General features: G+C 35.3%; 1 protein-coding gene across 4 annotated transcripts in view; it reads right to left on the reverse strand.

Moving 5' to 3' along the window:
• Positions 1 to 2,559: 2,559 nt before the first annotated feature.
• The window catches only part of LOC148939580 (uncharacterized), a 37,274-nt gene continuing 20,289 nt past the window's right edge, over positions 2,560 to 19,544 (reverse strand). Inside the window, exons 5-6 of one of the 4 annotated variants that reach the window (XM_089106578.1) lie at positions 8,576 to 8,744; positions 7,875 to 7,933 (exon numbers count right to left, since the gene is read on the reverse strand). In XM_089106578.1, coding sequence (XP_088962704.1) covers positions 8,601 to 8,744 — 144 coding nt within the window. In that variant the 3' untranslated portion in view covers positions 7,875 to 7,933; positions 8,576 to 8,600. Of the gene's footprint in view, positions 3,003 to 7,874; positions 7,934 to 8,324; positions 8,745 to 19,544 lie in introns of those variants that run through there. The other 3 variants (XM_089106579.1, XM_089106580.1, XM_089106577.1) reach the window with 3 other exon arrangements.

A 19,544-nucleotide genomic window follows, 5' to 3' on the forward strand; every position in this document is an offset into this window, starting at 1 on the left:
TTCATCACCGTTCCTTGAAAATAAAAGTTAGCAGACTGAATTTACTTTTTTTTATTTTTTGTGATATTTTGCATTCGAATTATATTAATAAATGAAAAATTTGCTAATAAATGAGAATTTTGTTAAAATTGGGCTGAAAATTTCTGGAAGATAGGGGAGAGTGGCTAATCAAAGTTTTGCCCCTGGTGAAAGATATGCCAGAACTGCCACTGTACAGATGAGTAAATGTTAAGTTTTTATATTTTTGAAGGAACAGTTTGGTTTGAAGGTTTAAAAGAAAAAAATTGCCATTTTCTAGCTTGGGTACAATTTTTCACTTTTTTCTGTAAATAACAAAGCTTAAGTCAAGTAATAAAAAAACATTCATCGACTAGTCAGCTGTTACCGATGTTGTAATTGTCAAATAGTCAGTACGTCAAGTAAGGCAAAAAGTAATGAAAAACATTCACCTACCAAATCTGTTTTTCTTTTATGGGTATTCCCCCTCGTCTCCCCTTTCTGGGAAGATAAGCACATAGATGTTTTCTTTTAAGCTATACCTAGAATGTTTCTGCAGCAAGAAGAGTTTTCATCCCACAGTACCCATATTTCACGCTCACTCCAATAATATTCCCCAGGATATAGGGAGGTTAGGCTTTAAGCCATAAGCTCCCACACACTAACTTGCTTAGAGTTACTTAGGAAGTCAATTTCACTAAGATGCTGATAAAAGTATTTTCTAACGGTGTAGCTTAAGGGTGAAGATTTCAGTGGATACCTCTAATGATCCTCCATAATTTTCATTTTTGTTATATTTATCTACAATAAGAATTCTATACAAATATGCTCGATAGATCCTAGGAGCTTTTTGTTTTTCTTTTTTGTTTGGATCGGGTTTTCTTATCAAATCCATTTTTTTTTAACAGAATAACTGAATAAAAAAAACAATTCTTTTTGAAAAAAAAACAAAGGTCATTCAAAATTATTTAGTAAAAGGTTGATAGCTGGGGTCTTAGAGGCTGATAGCTGGGCGTTTATAGAATAAAAAAATTTAACAAAAACAATATTAAAGACAACGACCGCATATTACTTTGTTGCCTTACTCTCTTATTTCTAAAATATAACAAAATTCAAATGAAATACCATTGCAGGAATAAATACTATAAACGTGCAATACAAACTAACTTGAGGTTGTGGTTAGATATGCTGCTTAGAAAAAAAAGTCTCGAAACTGATGCTTCTAAAATCATGATATATGGATAAATAAAATTTCTCTAAAGTTTTTGCAGTCCATGTTGAAAAAAAACCGTAATTTCTGTCAGACTTGTGGACCCTATTGTTTAATTTTCAATAAGAAGCTGATAAACAGAGACGTCGCTGCCTATAATTTTGGGGTGATGGGTTTCTGAAGGTATACATCTAAAGGTTTCTGAAGGTTTAACCTCTTGATGAGTTTAAACCTCCTAAGGAACTGAATTACTTTTTTATGGCTGGATTCAACCTAATATCATGTCTGGAACGTAACCAAAAAAAAGCGTTTTAAGAAAAACTGGCTAATTAGAAAAAATTGCCGTTCGTAAGTAATTCAGAAATAGTAACTATTATCTCGATTAGACATAATAGTAAAACGTTATTTTGAAAACAAATTTATAAATAGCTGGTTTGTTGACATCAAACCAACAGATTGATGTAAATTCTGAAAATTCAATTCTTTTAACTTGCTTAATGACCTTCTTAAAAAGTAACAACAATTATGCTGAAAGATGACAAAAAAAGTACTTAGATTTTAAGTTATTTGGTCTAAAAATCTAAAGAACTATATAGCCTACCGTCAATTGAGATGATATACTAAATCTAAATGCTATAGAGAACGCACACGTTACGTAAGTCGAATGTTTGACGTCACTGATATTAAATTTTTGTTTAGCTTCTGCTTTGCAACTGGTTAAAAAAAAAAAAAATGTACCATTATTTCTCCAAACAGCTGCAGAGACTTCACGAATGGTGACGAGCTTAATCGTGTCTTTGTGAATGGTGGCAAACAGAAGCAGCATTAACATGCTGCACTGAAAAGGAATTTCCCTTGGTCAGACGAAAAAAATAAAATCTCTGCATACAAGTATTTTGTTTCAGATAAGAATTAAGAAATTCATTTTAATAGCAAGAAAAGCCTTGCATAAAATCAATAAGATCTTTTATTTTATGCACTGGTGGAATAAAAGTGCTATTATAATTATTTTTTAGGATAAACAGGTAAAAAAATAATTTTTATAGATTTCGCAGACACCAGAATTCTGCTTTCAACCGTACAAGGCCGCCAGAATTCATATGGTGATATCGCTTAGTTCTTTTTACTTGACACAATTTACCATTTTTTATCATAATTAAGGTCAGGTTCATAAAGAAGATGGTACATTTTATCAACTAATAATGACGAAGCAATATTGCTCTATAAATACTATAGAGCATCTTACTAGAGGAGAAACGGGCACTAGTCTTGACAGAAATTAACACCATCTAGCGTATGGCGACACTTGACATTGTTTTCAAACTCTGTAATCATTTTTCTGTAAGGAACTGAGATCAGACATTTATTACTGAGAACAAAACATTTTGCGAAATCACTAGTTAATTTTCCCTTTTCCAGAAACCATATTTGTAGTTTTCAGTTTCTTGTCTTTAACTTCACGAAAACCATTTGAGAGAAATGAAAAGTAAACATTGCGTAAAAAAAAACTAAAGTATGCCAAAGCCTGAAAGAGGGTTCTTAAGGAAACTCCAGGCACTTCTGAATCTTTTAGCTACTTTGTGTATTGCTCGAGCTGTAATTCCTTTCGATGTCTGCCCTGACTGCCCTGACTGGTCTGCTGCTGGTTCTCGTTGGTTCTCGGCTGCTGGTTTCTTTTGCTTCTTTTCATTCATTTTTGCTGTATTGAGGGTCATGTCTTCCCCCGCAACGTTTATATTTGAACCGCAGACGAACATCATGTAAAACTTGGAGAATCCTTTAGAATCCTTCTTTCCTAAAAATAAAATTAAATGCATTTGCCAGACCTCAAACAATGTGTCAAAAAGCATCAAAGTCACGTTTGTTGACTAAAAAGCAAAGTTTTATTAATGATCGAGGCCGCATCCAAGTGGGGAGATTTACCGGGTTATTACCCCTCCTTCGGCCAATTTGTTTTGGCTTACTCGCAAAAATGCAACAACAATTTTTACAAAATCAATTTGAAAGTTTTTGTAACTCCCCTCCTCCAAAAATATTTCAGCCCCCCAAACAACAATCTTGAATGCGCCCTAGTCAATTATGTATGGTTTTGGTACTTGTCTAAAATATAAAACATACTCAAGAACTTCTATTGCGATTACCCAGTTTTTCACGCTGTCTATACCAGACAATAACCTTCGGCTTGTTGAGAAACCAAATAATAGCTGTTATTTTAGTTTAATATTTAGTTGGTATTTTGGTTAGGTTAGGTTTTGTTAGGTTTTGTTACTAAAGCATTGTATTTTCATCATATTTTGTTTTATTTCAAGCAGTCACCAAATTTCAATTCTCGAGTGTGTTTTATATAATAGACAAGTACCGTGGTTTTTTTGTAATTTTAGCTTCTAACTCATATTTCAGAAGAAAAAACCTAAAATGATTCCTAACGTTGAGAAGTTTCTCAACAAGATTACCCCCTTTGGAGACACTAAGCGTTGACAGTAATATTATTTTTAGACCCAAGATATCTAGCTTCTCTAAGGGAGAGAGAGAGAGAAAGAGAGAGGAGGATTACAAAATTACTTTAAAAAATGTATCAAAAATTGATAATATAATGTGTAAAATTGTGTCGTAAAGCTATGGGAATCGCATAAACTCAGCATTTTCAGAACTAAATACAAAAGCTAAATAAATTTAAATTTGAAGTCTGACTCGATTCCGATAGCATTATCAAATAACCTGATACTAGAATGAAGCATAGCATGTAGAGGATTTAAATAGGATTCAAACTTAAAGATTTGTTTCTAAAAAATCACCCCTTTCTTTTCATAAAGTTCACTGAAATCAGATATACAACTGGGGTATTGGGAGACGCGGCCTTACTGGTGCGCAAGGCCTTGTGCAGCCGGCACTACGCGGGGCCTGACGTTATGGTCGTAATATAGCGGGAGCAATAATAATGTAGCCTCTAGCGGGACTGTTACCAATGTGATTCCTAGGGTTCAGCAGGAAAGTTGTGGTTTAGGGCCAAAAGGGTCTCTAACGAAGGAGGGTTTTGACAGTTTTAAAACCGCTGGCCCCGCTTAATATAAAGGGGGAGCGCAAATTTGGGAACTCAAGTCGTACATTCCACGGTTTTTTCTGTGAGTCCCCTCATGAAGTCACAAAATCACTCATGTGATTGTAATTCATAACATATTTGGCCCTGTTAGCGCGAGGCCCAGTGCGGTAGCACTACTTGCCACCCCCAAAGGACGGCACTGGCTATTAAAGGGGTTGGAATCGGAAGTCCATGCTAGATACTTAAGACCAATAATAATCTAGTATGAAAAAAAATTTTTGAGTTATCAGATTGTCCAGCTGTGATACTAGGTAACTTCATGTTGCTCCTTACTTTCAGTTGAAAAACTTTTTTTTAAACTTAATTTCTGATTGTTTTTTTAAACAATGCTGTAAAATCCAGCGCCCCCTTCATAGCAATGTCCCTTCCCCCATGGAAAGATCCTCCCTCATAACCCCCGACCCCCCCACTACCAGCAAAAAAAATCCCCCCTGAAAACGTCCTTATATATCCAATAAACAACACTATGTGTAAACACGCAGTAAAGTCGATAATTGTTAGCCCTTTCTTGGGGACTGGTGCGGATTGATGTTGACTCACAGACATCAGTCCTATATTTTCGCACAGGCGGACCAACTTGGCTGTCTCAAAAGTTTTATGGGGGGACCATGGGAAAAATGAGCGTCTGAGGGGGCCTAGTTGCCCTCCATTTCTTTTGGTCGCTTGAAAAGGGCACTAGAACTTTTAATTTCCGCTTCAATGAGCCCTTCCACGATATTCTAAGACCACTGGGTCGGTACGATCACCCACGGGGAAAAGAAAAAACAAACACGCATCCGTGGTCTATCTTCTGGAAAAAAATACAAGAGTCTACATTTTCACAGATAGGAGCTTAAAACTTCTACAGTAAGATTTTCTGATACGTTAAAATTAATGGTGTGATTTTTTTTAGGGTTCTATGACCTTTAGGGGGTGTTTCGCCTTTTTTCAAAAATCAGGCAAATTTTCAATTTCGTCGGGAGGGGTGCTGTAATAAATTTCCCCCCGAATCGCCAACCCCAGGAACGACTTTGTGATGGAGTGGGGGGGGGGGGCTGCGGTCAATGTTATTGGTCAAATCTAATGGAAACATCTTAATAAAATAACAGTAGTACTACAAAATGTATTTTTCCACCTAACATGGTAGCTTTTTTTTAGCAATCCACCCACCCTCAGATGGTTGCCGGTTTAGTTCTTGGATATACAAAAAAAAAAAAAAAAAAAAATGGAACAAGGTAATTATTACTTCATATTTGCAGTAATTTTCTATTAATCAGAGTTTCATGCTTCCTTCCATTGGCTTTTTTTTTCTCATGAAATATTTCACGTGAAAATATTATATTTATTTTGCTATAGCCTTAGTTATCTTTCATTAAGCTAAATTAGTACTTTATTATGTCACAAAAATTTACCTTACGCTCATATAGAGTAAAAGGCTTGTGAATGAACAACACTGTCAAACGCTTTGGAAACATCCAGTGAAAATATATGCAGAACTTGTCCCTTAACGCTAGCATCTAACAGTTCGTGGTAACGAACTGTAAGTAAGGAGCGACCCGGCTCAATGGTAACCGAAACTCTAGAAAACGGCATTTTGATACAAATAGATACATCAAAAGAATTACATTTTAATGCTGATTTCAAATATATAAGTTTCACCAAGTTTAATTATACCCATCAAAAGTTAGGCGCCTGAGAAAATATGGCTGATTTTCGAAAAAAGGGGGAAATACCCCCTAAAAGTTATAGAATCTTAATGAAAATCACACCATCATATTCCGCGTATCACAGAACCCTACTGTAGAGGTTTCAAGCTCCCATCTAAAAAAATGGGGAACTTTGCATTTTTTGACAGAAGAAAGATCACGGGTGCGTGTTTATTTGTTTTTTTTTTGTTTTTTTTCCCTAGGGGTGATCGTATCGAACCAGTTGTCCTAGAATATCGTGGAAGGGCTCATTAGAATGGAAATTGAAAGTTCTAGTGCCCTTTTTAAGTGACCAAAAAAAAATGGAGGGCAACTAGGCCCCCTCCCACGCTCATTTTTTTCCCAAAGTCACCTGATCAAAATTTTGAGATAGCCATTTTGTTCAGCATGTTCGAAAATATTATAAGTATGTCTTTTAGGATGACATAATCCCCCGAAGTTCCCGGGAGGAGGGCTGAAAGTTATGAACTTTACCCAATGTTAACATATAGTATTGGTTATTTGGAAGTATACAGACATTTTCAGGGGAGATTTTTCCTGGTAGTGGGGGGGTGGGTGGGTCAGGGGTTATGTGGGAGGATCTTTCCATGAAGGAAGTTTTCATGGGGGAAGGGACATTGCTATGAAGGGGACGCCGGACTTCCCACCATTATTTAAAAAAAGATCATAAATTTAATAAAAAAAAAAACAAGTATTTCAACTTCAACAGTAGCAACATCAAAACTTTAAACGAACAGAAAATATTACATATATAATTGGGTTCACCCCTTAGTCGATGCCTCGCTCTTTAAGCCAAAGATTTTTTAGTACTTTCATAAGAGCTATTTATTCTAATTAACGGCCTTTGTGATTAAGCGGTCATTTCTAAAGAATTGGAACAAAATTTGAAATTTTGCTTAAAGAGCGAGGTATTGACTAGGGGGCGAACCCCCTAATAAACGTATTAAAAATATATGAATATAGAAGTTCGTTACGTAAGTTAATTCGTAAGTTACGAATATTTATTACTAATAAAAACGTTCGTAAATAAAATTAAACAAGTTTTGAGAAAGCCCTTTAACTAAATAAAAGTAAGTTAATATGAAAATTTCGTTTTAATTATTCATGTACGGTGAGCCAAGATCAAAAACTGCATTTATTCAAAAACGTTCAAAAATTAAATAAAAAACAAGTTTTTTGAACTGAAAGTAAGGAGCGACATTAAAACTTAAAACGAACAGGAATTATTCTGTATATGAAAGAGACTGTCCCCTCCTCAACGCCTCGCTCTTTACGCTAAAGTTTGACTCTGTCTCACAACTCTATTTTTTAAAACAATAAAAAAGTTTAGCGTAAAGAGCGAGGCGTTGAGGAGGGGACAGTCTCTTTCATATACAGAATAATTTCTGTTCGTTTTTAAGTTTTAATGTCGCTCCTTACTTTCAGTTTAAAAAACTTGTTTTTTTATTTAATCTCTTAAAAGAACTGAAAGGGCTTGATGTGCACGTTGGCAAAAATATACGTTGCCAAAAAAAAGAAATTACGTCACAATAAAATACCAATGGAATTATAGATATATTTCCAATGAACCTGAAGTATAGGATCATAATCTCTCTTTTTCTTGTTGGTGGAAGGATGTTAACAGTTTGTCTGCCTATTGTAGATTAACGCTACGACGAATTTTTGTAGAATGATGGAATTTGTCGCGGATGGAATAAGAAAAAAAAAAAAAAAAATGGAAACAAGAAAAGCTTAAAAAAAGAAAAACAAATGATTAAATCCAAAATGAAAATGCCATTAAATGTCAAGCAAACATAACAGCTGATCCTGAAAACCGTTTAATTGCTAGTTACCTGCTGTATTTTCTTCTAGTCGAATCGCCTGATCGCCATGATTGCCTGTCATCGGTCCGTCATCAATTGCTACTATTGCGTCAGTTGCGTGAATATCCACCGTCATTATCTGAAAAGGGAGAATTTCCTTGATATTATTCTGAAATTTTTTGGTTACCATATATCTAGAAAGAATTGTTTTCTGACTTCAAACTGTCCAAATACTTTACCCCCCCCCACCCTTAGGTGCAATTATATAGCCCAAATTATATATTTTCCATATATTTTGTCACTTGTCTTTGTTTTGTCTCGCGCTAAGCTGAAAAAAAAAACTACCGAAGAAACCGGTTTGTTCTCAAGCTTAACACAGCGTAAACTTGAGTGAGTGGCGCATAATACACAAGTACCAAAATTCCGCCTCCCTACGTAACTATAAAGATAAAACTCAAAAAAAACTCAAATTTTATTTGAGAATCAAATTTTATTTGAAAATAATGTCCCCCCCCCTCCTTATGTGCAAATATATAGCCCAAATTATATATTTTCCATATATTTTGTCACTTGTCTTTGTCTTGTCTCGCGCTAAGCTGAAAAAACACTACCGAAGAAACCGGTTTGTTCTCGAGTTTTACACAGCATTAACTTTAGTGAATGGCGCATAATACACAAGTACCAAAATTCCTTCCCCCTATGGAAATAAAAAAAAATAAAACTCAAATAAATTAATTAATGAAAAGTTTAAAAAATTAAAAAAAAAACAACAACAACTTACAGTTGACAGAGGTGTCGATGAAACTTCAGGTTGAGTTGAATTGGAAACTGGATGGAAAACTGGATGGAACTTCAGGTATATTAGGAATCGTAGAATTCAAACTTTCCGTAGGACTTGCAGCAAATTGCAAAACCGCCAAGACCAGATAACCAAGGATGGGATAAAAAAGCTAAAAACTACAAGTTAGTACTTGTTTCCGATTAGATCACAGTCTGACTTATCTACCCATGAAAAGATCGCGGGTTAGTATTTGTTTCCGATTAGACTTGTTTCAGATTAGATCATAGTCTGACTTATCTACCCATGAAAAGATCTGATGCCGTATATGTTTCTATATGAAAAAACGTTCTCCAGAGGACTTGCACCCCTGTCTGGGTTTTTATAATGGGAGGGATGGAGAATGATCATACTGCTAATTATATAAACTGTGGCTCTGCGTGTGTATTTTCTGCATTTATACAGATGTATGTGTGCCACACATAATAATTAATTGTGCATATAAAAGCGTACTTGTGTGTTCAACCCAAGTTGTACAAAATCAAAAATTGATCTTTTAGCAATTGTAGATTAAAGTTACTTTAATCTAATTTACATAAGACACATAAACATGCCTGGCTGGAAGAAAGGGGAATCCTTTGAGCCAGAGCTTAAGAGGGGGCCAGTGTTGTAGGATTTAAAAATATACTATAAAAGTTTTTTATTTATTTATTTTGTTAGTTTGATTGATAATCTGCAAATCTTTTTTTAGTCCAATAATTTTAATTTTTAATAGTAACAAGGTGATCACAAATAAAAATTACTTTTTAGAGGGAAAAAATAACAGCGAAATATTTGAAATTTTTAATTTTCAATCCAACCCTATTTCCAAACATAACGACTCTCCCTCTACTCTGCTAGGGCCAGTTAAAGCCTTAAAATACATATCTTACTAATGTTTACATATAGTATTGGTTACTAGGAAGTATGCATACGCTTTCAAAGGGATTTTTTCTATTATTAGGGGGAGGGGGTCGGGGGTTACGTGGGAGGATCTTTCCACGGGGCTAGGGACATTACTATAAAGGGGGCGCCAAATTTCCCAGCATTATTTTAAAAAAACGATCATAAATTAAAAAAGAAACAAGTCTTCAACTGAAATACTTTTCGACATCAAAACTTAAAACGAACAGAAACTATTACGTGTATGATTGAGTTCTCCCCCTCTTCAATACCTCGCTCTTTACGCTAAAGATTTTTAGTACTTTCATAAGAGCTATTTATTCTAATTAACGGCCTTTGTGATGAAGGGATCATTCTTAAAGAATTGGAAACATATTTTAACTTTAAAAATAAAGGTTAAAATCTGCATAGCCTTGGGGTTCTGTAGGTCTGAATGATTTCTACCCCCGTCATATTAAAGCCTTAAGTATAGAAAATTATTGGCCAGGCATCCCCCTACCACATGGCCCGGAAGCGTCAACACAATTCCAATTACCAAGCAGACATTCACAGTTGCCCCTTCACGGTTAAAGCCTTGAATATAGAAAATTATTGGCCAGGCATCCCTCTACCATGTGGCCTGGAATCGTCAACACAATTCCCGTTACCAAGCAGGAATTCACAGTTGCCCCCTCTCGATCCTTCGCTCTTAACACTAGAGTTTTTAAGTAATTTTAAAAAGACTTCTATTTAAGCGCCCACTGTATTTCAGGAGTTCTTATTCCCATTTTTTCTTCCTATTTCATCCCTATTTTCCATTCTCATTCCCATTTCATTCCTATTTCATCCCCATTTCTTATTAGAAATGGGGCCAAATGTCAGACTTTAGCGTAAAGAGCAAGATTTTTAGGAGGGAAAAGCCCCCCACATATACGGAATAATTTCAGTTTGTTTAAGTTTTAATGTAACCCCATACATTCATTTGAAAAAAAACTTGTTTTTTATGTAATTTCTGATTGTTTTTCAAAAAATTCTTGGAAATCCAGATCCCCTCTATGGAAAATTCCCTCCAACGTGGAAAATTCCAACATGGAAAGTTCTTCCCACGTGAAATATTTTCTCTTCGGAAATTTCCCCCAGACACCTCTATCTTTACTGAAAATTCTCATAGGGAAAGTTCTTGCGGAAGATTCCACCTGAAAAATTGTCCTTTGCATGTTTTTCATTTGAAAAAAGACTAATTTCTGACCGTTTTTCAAAACATGCCTGAAACTCCCTGTCCCCGTCCTTCGTGGAAAATTGTCCCACAAATCCCCCTCCTCCCGGTTGATAGTTTCTCAGGGAGAATTTCGACATTCCCGGGGAATGTCAAGAATCTTCCGCAAGAACTTTCCCTATGAGAATTTTCAGTAAAGATAGAGGTGTCTGGGGGAAATTTCCGAAGAGAAAATATTTCACGTGGGAAGAACTTTCCATGTTGGAATTTTCTACGTTGGAGGGAATTTTCCATAGAGGGGATCTGGATTTCCAAGAATTTTTTGAAAAACAATCAGAAATTACATAAAAAACAAGTTTTTTTCAAATGAATGTATGGGGTTACATTAAAACTTAAACAAACTGAAATTATTCCGTATATGTGGGGGGCTTTTCCCTCCTTAAAATCTTGCTCTTTACGGTTAAGTCTGACATTTGGCCCCATTTCTAATAAGAATTGGGGATGAAATAGGAATGAAATGGGAATGAGAATGGAAAATAGGGATGAAATAGGAAGAAAAAATGGGAATAAGAACTCTTGAAATACAGTGGGCGCTTAAATAGAAGTCTTTTTAAAATTACTTAAAAACTCTAGTGTTAAGAGCGAAGGATCGAGAGGGGGCAACTGCTTGGTAACGGGAATTGTGTTGACGATTCCAGGCCACATGGTAGAGGGATGCCTGGCCAATAATTTTCTATTTTCAAGGCTTTAACCGTGAAGGGGCAACTGTGAATGTCTGCTTGGTAATTGGAATTGTGTTGACGCTTCCGGGCCATGTGGTAGGGGGATGCCTGGCCAATAATTTTCTATACTTAAGGCTTTAATATGACGGGGGTAGAAATCATTCAGACCTACAGAACCCCAAGGCTATGCAGATTTTAACCTATATTTTTAAAGTTAAAATATGTTTCCAATTCTTTAAGAATGATCCCTTCATCACAAAGGCCGTTAACTAGAATAAATAGCTCTTATGAAAGTACTAAAAATCTTTAGCGTAAAGAGCGAGGTATTGAATAGGGGGAGAACTCAATCATACACTTAATAGTTTCTGTTCGTTTTAAGTTTTGATGTCGAAAAGTATTTCAGTTGAAGACTTGTTTCTTTTTTAATTTATGATCGTTTTTTTTAAATAATGCTGGGAAATTTGGCGCCCCCTTTATAGTAATGTCCCTAGCCCCGTGGAAAGATCCTCCCACGTAACCCCCGACCCCCCTCCCCCCTAATAATAGAAAAAATCCCTCTGAAAGCGTATGTATACTTCCCAGTAACCAATACTATATGTAAACATTAGTAAGATATGTATTTTAAGGCTTTAACTGGCCCTAGTAGAGTAGAGGGAGAGTCGTTATGTTTGGAAATAGGGTTGAATGGAAAATTAAAATTTTCAAATCTTTCGTTGTTAGTGTTTCCCTCTAAATAGTAATTTTTATGTGTGATTACCTTATGCCTATTAAAAAGTAAAATTATTGGCCTAAAAAAAGATTTGCAGATTATCAATCAAACTAACAAAATAAATAAATAAATAACTTTTATCGTATATTTTTACATCCTACAACACTGGCCCCCTCTTAAGCTCTGGCTCAAAGGATTCCCCTTTCTTCCAGCCAGGCATGTTTATGTGTCTTATGTAAATTAGATTAAAGTAACTTTAATCTACAATTGCTAAAAGCTCAATTTTTGATTTTGTACAACTTGGGTAACACACAAGTACGCTTTTATATGCACAATTAATTATAATGTGTGGCACACATACATCTGTATAAATGCAGAAAATACACACACAGAGCCACAGTTTATATAATTAGCAGTATGATCATTCTCTATCCCTCCCATTATAAAAACCCGGAGTGGGGTGCGAGTGCTCCGGAGAACGTTTTTGCAGATAGAAACATAGGCGGCATCAGATCTTTTCATGGGTAGATAAGTCAGACTGTGATCTAATCGGAAAATCTACGAAATATATACCATAAAATGAAACTGTATTTAAATAATAATCTACCAGGCACGTAGGCAAAAAAGGCAAAAAAGTGTTTTTCGAAATCTTGGGGAAACCATCTAGGCGACTCAATTTTGTCATTTTTAAATCTTCTATCACCAAAAATACTATTAAAATACATTCGTCGATGAAACTACCAACAGAAAATTTATTTTTCAAAGTTGGGGGAATTTTATCGACTACCTGGCCATATTTACCGACTGTTTTGCCTGGAATTGCTATTAAATTACTTCATTATTTTGTTTTTTTTTATGAAAAAGACTGATATTTTCTTAATAGTTTAATTCATATATTTCTATAAACCCATTATTTCTATCATTTAAAGAAAATCCGTAGCCTTTAGAAGTTTTACAGGTTCAAGTAGCTCCACTCTTATTTTTGAAATTTCAGTATATTTTTATATGGAATTGATTCCTAATTATAATTATTACACATTTATTTAATGACGATTATCTATTCAAAAAAAAATACCTTTCAACTGAGAAGTATTTAAACTCAAAATAATACCTTTTCAATTTTTTCACTTAATTCTAATACCTGTCTTCTTTCCAAACAGTTACTAATTCGAATTTGAAATGATGCATGGATAAAAACTCTATTTAACGCTGTGGAGAAATGGAGGAGTAAAAAAGTCAAATATGGTTTTACAGCATTACGTCACCTGAGTCAATTTACGCCAAGGTGAAACCAATGTCATTTATATTCCGTACCAGGAATATCTTAACAAGAGACAAAATTAAGTTTGTTGAGATAGTCTTATGAACCAACTTTTGATGAGAAATAAGTACAAAAAAGAGTACAAGCTTACAAAATCAGGAAACTTTGTGCTTGGCCTCGGGCTGTATCAAGGCATTGCGGGAGTGGGGGGATAGGATTAAATCACATTGCAATAACATCTGGAAAATTCATTAAATAAGAATCTTAGATGTCAAGATGTCAGAACTTTACTATGATAATGTTTAATTCAGGTGTAACTTGTACAAAAGTACAAAGTACATAAATCTGTACAAAAGGGACATGAAATAGTACAGAAAAGTTCATAAACGCTCAGTGTAGTACAAAAAAAACGTACCTGATTTCTTTTTATGAAATTATCCGTTATATGAGAATACACATTTTCATTGCTTTTTAGAATTATGCAAAAAGTGACATTAACTGAGAGGGAAAAACGGTCTCTCGCCACACCACCCCCAATTTTGCTCCTCCCTTATATTTTGAAAATTACCTTTTCGGGAGTGTTTTCGTTGAAAAATGCAGTTTTTGGTATTTTCATTAAAAAAAATCGACAAAACTACAAATCACCCTCCCCCCCCCCAAATATGGAAAACCTAATTCAACACTTCCTCTCCTCTCCCCCCCAGTTTTTGTGAAGTGAACCCACTGTATGCAAAACATCGTACTTTTGCTTTGTTAAAATACATATAGCATGTTGCAGAAATGTGAACATTCATTTCCATTCAGCAGAGAAAAAAAGTTATCGGATTCCTTTTGATTACTAGTAAGTATTCAACCGTTGAAGCTTATTTCTAATTCATTAATTTGGGGGATTTACATGTGCCAAGGTTTGATTGGGCTTTTGAAATAATCCCAGATTTTGATATCTTTGGTTTATACAAGATTTGAATTACGATACAAAAAGTAAATTAAATGAAAAATAACTTGAGCTGTAGATTCGTGTGTACTTCCGCAAAAAGGCTAATATCATTCGGTTATTAAATAATAATAAAAAAACAAGTTTTTTTTTTACTGAAAGCAAGGAACGACGTTAAAACTTAAAACAAACAGAAATTATTCCGCATATCAAAGGGGCTGTCCCCTCCTCAACGCCTCGCTCTTTACGATAAAGTCTGATTTTCTCACAACTCTATTTTTTTTAAACAATAAAAAACTTTAGCGTACAGTGCGAGGCGTTGAGTAGGGGACAGCCTCTTTCATATACGGATTAATTTCTGTTCGTTTTAAATTTTAAAGTCGCTCCTTACTTACAGTTAAAAAAACTAGTTTTTTTATTTAATTTTTGAACGTTTTTGAATTAATGAAGGTTTTGATATTGGCTCATCATCCATGAATAATTGAAAATAAATTTGTATATTAATTTTACTTTTATTTGATTAAATGGCTTTCTCCAAACTTGTTTAATTTAATTTACGAACGTTTTTATTAGTAATAAATATAAGTAACTTACGAATTAACTTACGTTACGAACTTCTATATTCATATATTTTAATACGTATATTAGGGGGTTTCCCCCCTAGTCAATACCTTATTTTTTAAGTTAAAATTCGAATTTTGTTCCAATTCTTTAAGAATGACCCCTGAATCACAAAGGTCGTTAATTAGAATAAAAAGCTTTTATGAAAGTACTAAAAACTCTTCGGCTTAAAGAGCCAGGTTTTGACTAGGGGATGAACTCAACCATACACGTGCTAATTTGTCCTCCTTTTAAGTTTTGATGTTGCTCCTTACATTCAACTGAAAAACTTGTTTATTTTTAATTTAATTTCTGATCTTTTTTTTAAAAAAATACTGGGAAACCTGGAGCCTCTTTCATAGCAGTGTCCCTTCCCCCATGAAATCTTCCTTCATGGAAAAATCCTCACACATAACCCCCGACCCATCCCCCCCACTACGAGAAAAAATCCCCCCTGAAAACGTCTGTATACTTCCCAATAACCAATACTATATGTTAACATTGGGCAAAGTTAATAACTTTCAGCTCTCCACTGGGGGACTTCGGGGGATTAATTCATCCTAAAAGACATAGTTATCATATTTTCGACCATGCTGAACAAAATGGCTATCTCAAAATTTTGATCAGGTGACTTTGGGAAAAAATGAGCGTGGGAGGGGGCCTAGTTGTCCTCCATTTTTTGGTAACTTAAAAAGAGCACTAGAACTTTTATTTTCCGTTCCAATGAGCCCTCCCACGATATTCTAGGACCATTAGGTCGATACTATCATCCCTGGGGAAAAAACAAAACAAATAAACACGCATCTGTGATCTTTCTTCTGGCAAAAAATGCAAAATTGCACATTTTCGTAGATAGGAGCTTCAAATCTCTACAGTAAGGTTTTCTGATACACTGAATATGAGGGTGTGATTTTCATTAAGGTTTTATAATTTCTAGAGGGTCTTTCACGCTTTTTTCAAAAATCAGCCAAATTTTCTCAGGCGCGTAACTTTTGATGGGTAGAACTAAACTTGATGAAAATTATATATTTGAAATCAGCATTCAAATCTGATTCTTTTGATATATCTATTAGTATCAAAATCCCGTTTTCAAGAGTTTCAGTTACCATTGACTCGGGTCGCTCCTTACTTACAGTTCGTTACCACGATCTGTTTGATTTAGTGTGGGATTAAGAAGGAAATTTGGATTTATTTAAAGGCTAGAGAATTCGGGAGGATAATGAAACTTCGGGACAATCCTACCACCTAAAAAAAATAGTTTCTTATGAATTTTAAATGATGTTGCATTTTTTTTTTATAATTCGGATATGTCTGGTATTGTTTCTTTCCCCATCGAAAGAAAATAATCCGTACTTGGTTTATCGTTTCCCTTGTCATCGAAAGAAAATAATCCATACTTGGTTTATCGTTTCCCTTGTCAGAGCACAGCATTGAGAAAACCGAAAAAGAAAACGCTTTTGGATTTGACAAAGAAATGGATTAATTTCAAAAATCTAAGACTCAGTTAGATCAAGAATTTCAAATTAGGAATTGTGATGACTCGATACTCGACCTAAACTAAAAAGGTAGCTACTCTTTTGTGCCTGTACCTCAAATGTATATTTAGTTTATTTAGCTTATGCTTTTTACGACATTTAAGGACAAACAAGATACGTGTATCTTCAAAGATGCATAAGAACGGAAGTCTGTACGACTCAGCTATATATGTGATTCCTTCTGCCATGTAGAACAGTAAAAAACTACCGCTGATCGAACATTTTGACTAAATATTGAAATGTCGTTCAAAATAAAGGTCACAATCTAATATCTTAATTCTTAAGTGAAACAACTGAAAAAATTTAAATATTCATAATATTGTTTAATCATAAAACCGTCAGTAAAATAATGAACAGAAACCAATTGTTTTTAAAGAATATTCAAGAGGACCATTTCAAAGAAAAGCAAAAATTCACATTGCGGAAAGTGTGGAACCTAAGACAAGCGGTTGAAAGAAGATGTATGATACTTCAAGCGTAAAGCGAGCAAAAATTATGGAGACAGATAAACAAAATATATTTTAAACAAAACAAGTCCTAGCTGATCGGAAAAATAGGTGTTCTTGCATTTTCGAAATCTTTTTTTTCACGATTCTATGAGGCTCTTCAAATAAGATGTTTAAAAATTAGGAGGTTTTAGGGTAGTGTTGAATTTTTGTCAGTGTTGCCAAGCTGAACCATGGAAATAAAGCTGATTCATCAGCAAAACTTATTAATTAAATTTGACATCGCTTTCGGTTCCTCTTGACCCACAAGCTTACAGATCTTCAGGTTTGAAGATCTATTTTGATAGCGTAGTTGGATAATATACCATCTTTTAATTTATTTCACCATGAACAAATTTGAAGTTCCACTTAGGTTGAGAGTGCCAAATCTCTTAGGCAGATCATAGATGCCTAATTATTTGGCTCCGTGATCTTCTCCCTCTAAGAAAAAGATTGGAAGTCACATTGCCTCCTCTACTTCAGCATTCTCAAAACTTCAGCTAAAGCCCCACAAAAGCGCTCCAGAGATGTTGAAGATATAGCATTTTGATAAACTGGATAGGCTACATGATTTTTTTAAGTTAACCTTTGTCCCCCTCTTCCCAAATTAAGATCTAAAGGACACTTGGCCCCCCAGAAATCCCTGAAATTTTAATTTTATTCCCCAAACCCCTCCTGAGACAATAGAGATTTTCTATTTTGACAATCCGGAGGAAAATAGTTTCCTTTGGGCTAAATCGCTGCGACAGAAGGAGTAGCTTCTAGTCCCACGGAGACTTATAACGCCATAAACTGTGGATGAATGCATTGATCCCCTAGGGGCTTGAACTTCAAGAACGTCAAGGACAATTGGAGAAAAAATTCTACCTCCCTTCTCTGATCCCTCCCCTAAGTCAAAATAGAGATCCAGTTAGACCTTTCAACACTCTCCTAAGGTTGTCCCAACTAGATACCCCAAAGTAATTTCGGAGATATTTAAGGTATGCAATTTTGGTGACTTGGCAAACTTTTGGTGACTTGGCAATACATAACATTTCCTCTACAATATGAAATTTGAAGTCCTCTTGCTCTTCCTTTCTCTTCAGCACTAGGAGAAAGTATTAGCTCCATTGCAGGACCTGTCCGAGCCGTTGCGGTTATGTTAGTCTAATAAGCTGGATATACGTAGTGCGTTTTGATTTAGCTCTCCCCTTTCTCCGTAGCATAGCTCAAGATCCACTTACCCTCTCCCCTCATCAATGCTCACAAAAATTTTAAACTTGATCCTCCAAGCCATTTCCCAGATGTTCCAGATATGCTATTTTGGCAACATGGCAGCGCTAAGTGTCTTTTGATTTACCTTGCTACATAACCATGCATGGATTATAACAACCCTAGGAGCTTACATTGTATTAATATTTAGGTGGATGGCAGACAAAATATTTTTAGACTCTCCTCCAAACATACTCGTACAATTTGAAGTTCGTTTGCCACATCCTTCCCCCTTCCTTCCCCAAAAAGTAACTGCAAGTTTCAACTCCATACTCCATGCTGTCCGCAATATATTGTCGATATATTATTTTGGTGATTCGATACACATTGTGTCTTATATTTGCCTTTTTTCCTCCCCTTAGTCAAAATTAGATGTTTACTTTCTCCGCTTCAACAACCCATAAACCTTTCAACTCGATCCCCCAAACCGCTCCCAAGATATTGCAGATATAGTATTTTGGTGATTCAATGCATATAGTGTCTTATATTTGCCTTTTCCACTCCCCTTAGTCAAAATTAGATATTTACTTTCTCCGCCTCAACAACCCATAAACCTTTCAACTCGATCCCCAAAACCGCTCCCAAGATATTTACCTTTTTCCCTCCCCTTAGTCAAAATTAGATGTTTACTTTCTCCGCTTCAACAGCCCATAAACCTTTCAACTCGATCCCCCAAACCGCTCCCAAGATATTGCAGATATAGTATTTTGGTGATTCGATGCACATTGTGTCTTATATTTGCCTTTTCCCCTCCCCTGAGTCAAAATTAGATGTTTACTTTCTCCGCTTCAACAACCCATAAACCTTTCAACTCCATCCTCCAAACTGCTCCCAAGATATTGCAGATATAGTATTTTGGTGATTCGATACACATTGTGTCTTATATTTGCCCTTTTCCCACCCCTTAGTCAAAATTGGATGTTTACTTTCTCCGCTTCAACAACCCATGAACGTTTCAACTCGATCCCCCAAACCCCATCCCAAGATAGTGCATATATAGTATTTTGGTGATTCGATACAGATAGTGTCTTATATTTGCCTTTTCCCCTCCCCTTAGTCGAAATTAGATATTTACTTTCTCCGCCTCAACAACTCATAAACCTTTCAACTCGATCCCCCAAACCGCTCCCAAGATATTGCAGATACAGTATTTTGGTGATTCGATACACATTGTGTCTTATATTTGCCGTTTTCCCACCCCTTAGTCAAAATTGGATGTTTACTTTCTCCGCTTCAACAACCCATGAGTGTTTCAACTCGATCCCCCAAACCCCATCCCAAGATAGTGCAGATATAGTATTTTGGTGATTCGATACAGATAGTACCTTATATTTGCCC

The sequence above is a fragment of the Artemia sp. Qi Xiang Cuo genome, chromosome 21 (assembly GCF_049724085.1).
Source record: "Artemia sp. Qi Xiang Cuo chromosome 21, ASM4972408v1, whole genome shotgun sequence".
Classification (NCBI taxonomy): Eukaryota; Metazoa; Arthropoda; class Branchiopoda; order Anostraca; family Artemiidae; genus Artemia; species Artemia sp. Qi Xiang Cuo.